We start from the raw sequence: 10,000 nt of genomic DNA, 5'->3' as shown, positions 1-10,000 counted from the left end.
TCTAGCTGTCAAGTCAATATATTTTTTGTTCAGGGGGGTGGGTGGGGGAGGGTCTATTATACTACTTTTTCGTTTCGTGAAAATTATCGATATTATGCCGAATGGCCCCTTGATATACGCGGTCAAAACACAGTGATTTTAGGGAGCATCTCATAAGTTCGCATTTTGTTTCTAAACGTAACGCATTTCGAAACGGGGTAGGGGGGTAGCGCCCTTTTCGAATAGAAAAATGACTGTTCGCACATTTTCTGGAACTGTACAATCTACTACCGTGCTAGATCCCTGCAGCAAATGAGTGTGTTTAGCCGGTGGAGATCTACCTGTGTTTGCAGATCAGCTAACCCTTGCACTGCATGCACGCAGGCTACTCAGAGGTGTCAAATGTCACACCAGCCTGATCAAACCGTGTATGTACCTGGCCAGCGTTTACAGTACAGTTGTTGTGGAGGAACAATGTTTATGTGCGTGTACATGTCATTGATTGTGCTTGTACTCAGTAAATGCGGTACTACTGTATGCCATTCATGACCGCTCTAGCAAAACATTCATATCCATGTACATCTACATGTACAGTCAGACCTCTTTTATCCGGATCCCTCGCCATCCGGAAGAAAATATCTGGTTACACATTTACAGCATACGTGATGCATCCAACATAAACAGTGTTCGGTTATCCGGTTCCCTCGCCTATCCGGATATTTTTGTTTGAAACGGATGTGTGCGGTTAAGCGAGGTCTGACTGTACAATCATGTACATAAGCATACCATAGCATGGGGCATGGACGTGTACAGTAGATAAACAGAAAATGTGCGATAAGACTTTCGAATCGAGGGGGGAGGTAGGGGTAAAGTCTATTCGAAATGCGTTGCGTTTGCAAAATAAATGCGAACTTATGAGATGCTCCCTTAATTAATCAAGTTATGAATGCTAAAGCGAGAGTTTGTCTTATCTGGGTGTCAAGACAGAGATCAGCTTTGGCCATACTATCGTGCATTGGTTTTTGCGATACTAGCATTGGCATGGGACCCTAACATTGTTGGATCTTTTTCTAAAATTTGGTCAAAGCAAGTCACACAAATCTTGTGACTGCACGGCAGGGACACGAGGTAACTGTTTTCCCTGCCCCCCCCCCCCCCCCCTACTATTTTTGAACTAGCTAGAACTCTGTACCATGACTGCAAAATTAAAGAATTGGAAATGAAATGTTTCCCTTGATTACACTTCCAAGGCCCAAGTACATTGTGGAAATTACATGGCACCTGACTCATACTTCTCCCAACGGGCATATTCGGCTGAGAAATTCTTGGACAGGAATTCGTGGTACGATACGTCCACCAACTTTTGCTTTGAGGATCGTCTCATCCAATTGGAGAGGCGTGCACGGTTCTTCGAGAGAAATTCGTGGTACGATACGTCCACCAGCTTATGCTTTGGGGTTCGTCTCACCCAATTGGAGAGGCGTACGCGGCATATCGGGCAGGACACGTTAGGTTTTTCCACAATTTGGTTAAAACTAGTCATGCAAATCTTGTGACTGCACGGCAGAGACACGAGGTAACCGTTTTCCCTATTGGAGGAGCGTACACGGTTCTTCGAGAGAAATTCGTCGTAGGATACGTCCACCAACTTATGCTTTGGGGTTCGTCTCACCCAATTGGAGAGGCGTACACGGTTCTTCGAGAGAAATTCGTCGTAGGATACGTCCACCAACTTATGCTTTGGGGTTCGTCTCACCCAATTGGAGAGGCGTACACGGCATATCGGACACGGTACACGGTTCTTCGAGAGAAATTCGTTGTAGGATACGTCCACCAACTTGTGCTTTGGGGTTCGTCTCACCCAATTGGAGAGGCGCACACGGTTCTTCGAGAGAAATTCGTTGTAGGATACGTCCACCAACTTATGCTTTGGGGTTCGTCTCACCCAATTGGAGAGGCGTACACGGCATATCGGACACGGTACACGGTTCTTCGAGAGAAATTCGTTGTAGGATACGTCCACCAACTTGTGCTTTGGGGTTCGTCTCACCCAATTGGAGAGGCGTACACGGCATATCGGACACGGTACACGGTTCTTCAAGAGAAATTCATTGTAGGATACGTCCACCAACCTGTGCTTTGGGGTTCGTCTCACCCAATTGGAGAGGCGTACATGGTTCTTCGAGAGAAATTCGTCGTAGGGTACGTCCACCAACTTATGCTTTGGGGTTCGTCTCACCCAATTGGAGAGGTGTACACGGCATATCGGACAGGACACTTTCGACTTTTCCACAATTTGGTTAAAACAAGTCACACAAATCTTATGGCTGCATGGCAGGCCTAGACACTGGTTTGTAAATGAACTCCCTGCACACCGGACACACGTGTTAACGTCGGTCCGAGTCCATGGCTAAGCTCATGATGATGGCTAAGAAAAGTCTGGATACAACAACAGCAGGAGTACAATGCCTTGAGGTAACAAGTACAAGTTAATTAAAAAAAATGGAAATGAAATGTTTCCCTTGATTACACTGCCAAGGCCCAAGTACATTGTGGAAATTACATGGCACCTGACTCATCCTTCTCCCAACGGGCATATTCGGCTGAGAAATTCTTGGACAGGAATTCGTGGTACGATACGTCCACCAACTGATGCTTTGGGGTTCGTCTCGCCCAATTGGAGAGGCGTACACGGCATATCGGACAGGACACTTTGGACTTTTCCACAATTTGGTTGAAACAAGTCATGCAAATCTTGTGACTGCACGGCAGGGACACGAGGTAACTGTTTTCCCTATTGGAGAGGCGCACACGGTTCTTCGAGAGAAATTTGTTGTAGGATATGTCCACCAACTTATGCTTTGGGGTTCGTCTCACCCAATTGGAGAGGTGTACACGGCATATCGGACAGGACACTTTCGACTTTTCCACAATTTGGTTAAAACAAGTCACACAAATCTTATGGCTGCATGGCAGGCCTAGACACTGGTTTGTAAATGAACTCCCTGCACACCGGACACACGTGTTAACGTCGGTCCGAGTCCATGGCTAAGCTCATGATGATGGCTAAGAAAAGTCTGGATACAACAACAGCAGGAGTACAATGCCTTGAGGTAACAAGTACAAGTTAATTAAAAAAAATGGAAATGAAATGTTTCCCTTGATTACACTGCCAAGGCCCAAGTACATTGTGGAAATTACATGGCACCTGACTCATCCTTCTCCCAACGGGCATATTCGGCTGAGAAATTCTTGGACAGGAATTCGTGGTACGATACGTCCACCAACTGATGCTTTGGGGTTCGTCTCGCCCAATTGGAGAGGCGTACACGGCATATCGGACAGGACACTTTGGACTTTTCCACAATTTGGTTGAAACAAGTCATGCAAATCTTGTGACTGCACGGCAGGGACACGAGGTAACTGTTTTCCCTATTGGAGAGGCGCACACGGTTCTTCGAGAGAAATTTGTTGTAGGATATGTCCACCAACTTATGCTTTGGGGTTCGTCTCACCCAATTGGAGAGGTGTACACGGCATATCGGACAGGACACTTTCGACTTTTCCACAATTTGGTTAAAACAAGTCACACAAATCTTATGGCTGCATGGCAGGCCTAGACACTGGTTTGTAAATGAACTCCCTGCACACCGGACACACGTGTTCTCCCGACGGACATATTCGGCCGAGAAATTCTTGGACAGGAATTCGTGGTAGGATACGTCCACCAACTTATGCTTTGGGGTTCGTCAATTGGAGAGGTGTACACGGCATATCGGACAGGACACTTTCGACTTTTCCACAATTTGGTTAAAACAAGTCACACAAATCTTATGGCTGCATGGCAGGCCTAGACACTGGTTTATAAATGAACTCCCTGCACACCAAACACATGTGCCTTGACTGCGAGTACAGATACCGGCGGAGATAAGCGTCGAGGGCCTGACGAAGGGCACTCACACGTGTAGGCAGGTCGTGAGCGGACAGACGCTGGCAAGCAGAGCAGTCTGACCAAGCATCTTGCCACGTAGCAAAGTCGGCCAATGATGCTGTCAAGAGCTGGGCAGGTCGCTCTACCGATAGCGTTTTCGGAGCTGATTCTGCGGAAGAGGCTACAGGATGATTTTGTAGACGAGGCGGTGGATTGTTGTGACAACATCTGTATGGCCTGCTGAAGCATTGCAGTCATCTGCTTATCTCTGGTTTCAGCAGCTTTCATTTGGGTTTCAAATAACTGCGCCAAAGCAGTAATTGCGGAAGACTCGGCGGCACCGTCCGCCGTGTTGACGAGGTCAAAAACAAAATATAACTACAGTGGCAGTTTCGACAAGGAAACGAACTCTACGATCCGTGCGAAACACAACCAGGTGCAAACACAGCGTTCCTAGTACGAGTAGAAACAAATTCACTGCGCCATGGTATGTTCACAGCCACCCAAAGACAAGTCGAGTAGGAGAACATTATTACTTTCAGAAATGGGAAATAACATTGCATAATAGAGAGGTTCCGGGGTACGATTTTCCGTGTCAAAATCCGTGTGGGCGCTACGGATTTTTTCCAGGAGTGCTCCATACGATTTTTCGGCACGGAGAATCCGTCTGGACTGGCTTTCACACGAACCATGTTTCGTATGGAGATTTTGCGTCATCGGGTGCAGAAAGATTTTTCGCGTACAAATTTGGTACGAGAAACATGGATTTTCCGCGGGAAGTTTTGATTTCGGTACTTCAAGTACAAATTTTCAAAATAAAAAGGCATAGCGCGGGAATGTGACGTGTTTGCGATCGTAACCTAGGCAATGACGGCAAACACATAAGTTCCGTACCCCGGAACTTTTCACTGCTCGAAAACGACGTATAAAAAATCCGTAGCGCCTCTACGGATTTTGGCACGAAAAATCGTACTCCGGAACCTCCCTATTGTATGCGACAATTGTTGCCTATGTCCTGATATTACAACGCGTACTAGATCCCAAATAGGTCAGCTTATAGGGCTTGAAAGTGATGACGTCAGAAGTCAAAATCTAACGACAAATAACGACCTTTGGATCAACTTGGGTTCAGTTTTTGTATGGTTCCATACACGTTTGGGTGGTTTTCCTTGGCAGCATAGTGACACCTCCACTGGTAGTGATTGGACTAGGCCCTCCCGGTCATGGACCCACACCTACCGGTGGATGTGTCGCTATGCTGCAAAGGAAAACCGCCCAACAAACGTGTATGGACCCATACAAAAACGGGACCTGAGTGGACCCCAAGGGTCGTTATTTGTCGTTAGATTTTGACTTCTGACGTCATCACTTTTCAAGCCCTATTGTGCGGATGGTAATTACAGTTGTGCTTGGTGAAATCCGACCCAAAGTGCACATTTGACGCCCTCAGCTTGCAAGGCCGCTGATGCCCTGGAGGTGGTATGAATGCTGCTGCTGGACGTACACATATACAAATACAGTGATAGTAACATGTTTTCATCCAAACAAGGTTTATCTAATACACGTACGGTGAGTGCGTTCGATGATGACTGCGAATCGATTCATGAATCGCCCCTGGCCATTCACATCACCCCATGTGAATAGGGTGAATGGATTCCGAATCGATTCCAGGGCTCATGACATGGAATCGAACAGCGAGATTCCGTTCACGAATCAATTCAAGTGCGTAATCGAACGCCAACACACTGACTGATGTAGCCGGAACTGGTCCAGGGTGTCAGTTTTGCACTTCGGGTCGTATTTCACTGAGCACCGCTGTACGAGTAAGTAGACTGTGCTCTGTGATGAACAAAGTCATTCAACTATGGGATATATGCATCAATGTCCCGCCGTTAGGTTTTGCGGGGCAAGTCCACTACAGTGGTCCCTTTATAACCCGGCACTGTGCTAAGGAAATTCTACTGGATTAGGGAGGGTGCTGGATTAGGGAGGGTGCTGGATTAGGGAGGGTGCTGGATTAGGGAGGGTGCTGGATTAGGGAGGGTGCTGGATTAGGGAGGGTGCTGGATTAGGGAGGGTGCTGGATTACCGAATCTGATTTTCTGCTGGAGTGTGCATTACGAGGACTTTTTGGTTACTGAAAATGGTGCTGGTTTATAAAGTGCCGGATTAAAGAGGGACGACTGTAAAACCGTACACACTGTCATACCAGCTCTGCATAAAAGGTCATGAACTGTGGAAGGTCATTCTCATAAATGTACTAGAACGGGTTGACCTGCCAAGTATGGCGTAACTTGCTCCGCAAAAAGGTGACGGCCATCTTAGATGCATACCTCCCATTCCAACAAAATACAGAACAGGCACAGTAACCAGAAAGGCAGAGTGGAGACAAGAATCTTACTTCAAAGTAGTAAGACTAGAACGAGTGCGCGCGCAGTCATACCCTAACCCCAGCACGACAATATTTCATCGATTTAATTAATCCTCGTTTTCTTGTGACTTTTGATGCAGGAACTAACGTCACGTTTTTTTTCTCCGTGTTTTGGGCTTATGGTGTATGACTGCGTGCGCACTCTTTCTAGTGTTGCTCACACAGTAAGGGGCCATCCATAAATTAATATTGAAGTTTTTTTCACGAAACGAAAATAATTTTGTTATGGGGTGGGAGGGGGTTGACTAATTTCGTTTCAGAAAACATTGATACATGCACATGGCCATAGCCTAGGAGCAGTGACACACTTGCGACTTTTGTTGTATAATTATGCATGTGTGTGTCAACATCCCTTTTATATCATGGGTGTATGTGTGTGTGGGGGTTTGGGTGTGCGCGCGTGTGTGTGTGGTGTGTGTGTGTGTGTGTGCATGTGTGCCTGCTAGCGTATGTGCGTGTATGCCTGCTGTGTGGGTGTGGATGCATGCGTGTGTGTGCGTGTGTGTGTGTGTGTGCGTGCGTGTGTGGGTGTGGATGTATGCATGCGTGTGGGTGTGTCTGTGCGTGTGTTTTCTTCACGTAGAAACCTATAAATGACACAGGTCCGCCAAAGTATGATTTCGGCGAGAACGCGTTCATCCAGCAGACACCGTTCCTTGGCAGCCTTGCTCCGGGACAATCTCTTCAGGTCAGTTTGGTGTAGTGCTGATGGTCGCTCATGCGGCAAGGGTGTAGGCGTAGGTGTGTGTGTGGGTGTTGGCATGTGTGTGTGGGTGTTGGTATGTGTGTCTGTGTGTGGGTGCGTGCGTGGGTGTTGGGTGGTGGTGGGGGGTCATCGTTGTGTTAGCATTGTTTGTTTGAGTGTGTCGAGGAGTGCTGATCATTCTGATATTATTCCATCCTGCATGTTTGTTGTTGGCCGCTAAGGCTGCGGGACTTCAACGAACCCTGGACTCGTTCTCAATACCTGTGTGTGTGTGTGTGTGTGTGTGTGTGTGTGTGTGTGTGTGTGTGTGTGTGTGTGTGTGTGTGTATGTGTGTGTGTATGTGTGTGCATGTGCACTTTTCACTTTTCAGAGCATCGAGTGTTCACTATACCGCACGCCGATTTACCGGCACAATGCGCATCCGACGGACTTCATCTTGATCAAGACCCACGATCAGTATGTTATGGAGCTTGTGTGTGTGTGTGTGTGTGTGTGTGTGTGTGTGTGTGTGTGTGTGTTTGCGGCGGTTACGGGTGCAGGATTTGGAGGGGGTTGGTGGGGGGGGGGGGGGGTGTGGCTAACTGCATGCATTCATCGATGTGTATGATGCCATATCTTACTTGGTCCGCGTCAGCAATATTGTCGCTTATCTTTCGACAATTTGAACTTAGACTTTGGACATGAACGCGTGCACTTGAAGTGATAAAACTTGGTACGATGGACGGTACGGTATAGAATGACAACTAGTTGTAAGGAATTTATTGTCCAAGGAAGGGTTCCTACTTTTTTCGGTCCTCTTCGTCGCTGCTCTCGACGCTGGTGACAAATATGTTTGCTCGGGTTCGACTCTCTTGCTTTTGCAAGCTCATCTCTCTTCCTCTCCGCTGCCTGGCTATTTTCTAAACAGAAGTCGATCGTGACGGTCGCCTTCTCTATAGGACTTCGCGTGGGCAGTACGACAGCCTGTGTGTTTCAAATCAGACGCCGTTCTTTGCAAGATTTATTTTGAACAACGACGACGACGCGTACAGTACTTGCAAATCTCCACGACGCGCTGGATACTCCGAGCGTTGAGTTGGAGATAAGGGAGCTGAGATCTCAGCTTGACGAGCGATCCCTGAGGTGAGCGATCTCGGCCGTTCAGCAAAATGGAGCTGATTCCGAGTAGCCGATTACTTTCTTGTGGCTTGCGCTGCTCTTGCCTGCACAGCGTAACAAGATAATCTATTTTGATTCGGCGCTGTATCAATCAGAATCACCCACCCGTCGCTCTCGAAATCCACTCGAACTGTACCTAGACCTTTCACGTACTAGTAAACTAACTTACTAACCAAAATTGGGATGAAATGGGCTGCCGAGTGAGCTTTGGCGCCATATAAACAAAGCTGAAAGATAAGCGACAATATCGCTGACGCGGACCAAGTACTTCTTATATTCCGCCGCTCTTTTGCCTACGGTATACCCTGCACGCGTTGAATGCAAACATGCACACAGACATGCTCACACACACACTCACACACACTTGTACTTACTTGTACTTGTACTTGTTGCTCACTGCCAAAACTGGTCACGTGGGTCTCCCCGGGAGAGGGGAGAGAGACTCAAAAGGAATCTTGGAAAGATGGCTCAATTGGCTATTGAACCGCCCAACGGCCGACACCCCCTGAAATCCCCAAAACTCTGGGTGGACTTGAAAATGATCCCACTTATGGGCTCACCACACCTCAGTAAGTGGGTGAGGACAAGGTGCAGAAAAAGGATTGACGGCATCAGGGTATCCGTCCCGGGATCCAACTGCAGTTACCCCTGCCCCCAGTGAAGGTAATACTTGCTACTAGTGTGGGTGGCTAAATCAGAATGAAACTGATATAAGCGTCACTAGCACCATTGATTACACAAGAGTTAATCTAGCCAGAAGCAGTCCATGGTTAACAGGTATGTATACTTCAAATAGAAAGTATATGAACCCTGAAACCAACAAAGGTGGCAGATACAACAATACACCATCATGCAGCCGAGCCTGTTGGCTCACACACACACACACTCACACTCACACGCACGCACAGACATTCGCCTTTGCCCGTGCGCTAATCACAATTAATCATGTTTGCCGATCACTGTTGTTGGTGCCCGTCCTTCTGCAATTGCTACTCTCCATGTGTGTCGGTTCACATCTTCACCATCAAGAAAATATCCTTTCTTGATCTCTGCTTACCTGTTGTTGCTGTTGCTGCTGTTGCTGTTGCTGCTGTTTCTGTTTCTGCTGCTGCTGTTGTTGTTATGTTCAGTTACTACCTGCGCGAGTACAATGGCCTGTTTATTATGGGACAGATCTGCCCTAAGGTCGAGGTACCCGGCCCGAATTCAAAACGGGCTGGGGAGCATGTGCGCGAGTTCCTGAAGGTATGGGACGAGATTTCTTGCGGCTCTGGAGACTCTGGAGGCTCTGTGGTCACTCCGCATTGCTAGTCCTTGTACTGGTGTGTGTGTGTGTGTGTGTGTGTGTGTGTGTGTGTGTGTGTGTGTGTGTGTGTGTGTGTGTGTGTGAGTCTCTCTCTCTTTCTCTCTCTTTCTCTCTCTCTCTCTCTCTCTCTCTCTCTCTCTCTCTCTCTCTCTCGTATAGTTTGAGTTACCCGTAGGCATTTCGAAGTTATCTTGACCACAGAGCCATGCTGTGTGTGTGTGTGCATGCATGTGTCATCTGACACAACAGTACTCTCTGGTGCCGGTCAACTGGGCTTCAGGCGAAGTACCTTCGAAATGTGTATGGCGCGGAGCCAACTGTTTAATGAAGTCATTCTCCTTGCCTCCTTACTGTGTATACTTGTCTCTTTGCTACGGCTGTTCTAGAATGACAGTTCTCTGTGTGTTCTTTGTGTGTTTGTTGTGTGGTCTGCTGGCATAGGTTTTCATCTTTCGACTTTTCCGTAACAGCACGGATAACCCTAGGCG

At 47.5% G+C, this 10,000-nt stretch overlaps 1 protein-coding gene across 1 annotated transcript in view; it reads left to right on the top strand.

The window, feature by feature from the left end:
* The window catches only part of LOC135821624 (transcription initiation factor TFIID subunit 1-like), a 57,218-nt gene that overhangs the window by 19,992 nt on the left and 27,226 nt on the right, over positions 1–10,000 (top strand). Inside the window, 4 exon segments of the mRNA XM_065334621.1 lie at positions 6,925–7,029; positions 7,419–7,504; positions 9,337–9,451; positions 9,954–10,000. The exon segment at positions 9,954–10,000 is cut by the window's right edge and continues 101 nt beyond it. Of these exon segments, the coding sequence (XP_065190693.1) occupies positions 6,925–7,029; positions 7,419–7,504; positions 9,337–9,451; positions 9,954–10,000 (353 nt within the window).

Source organism: Sycon ciliatum, chromosome 7 (assembly GCF_964019385.1).
Source record: "Sycon ciliatum chromosome 7, ocSycCili1.1, whole genome shotgun sequence".
NCBI classification, from domain to species: Eukaryota; Metazoa; Porifera; class Calcarea; order Leucosolenida; family Sycettidae; genus Sycon; species Sycon ciliatum.
The sequence above is the reverse complement of the archived record's forward strand: the minus strand, read 5'-3'. Positions and strand labels throughout refer to the sequence as shown.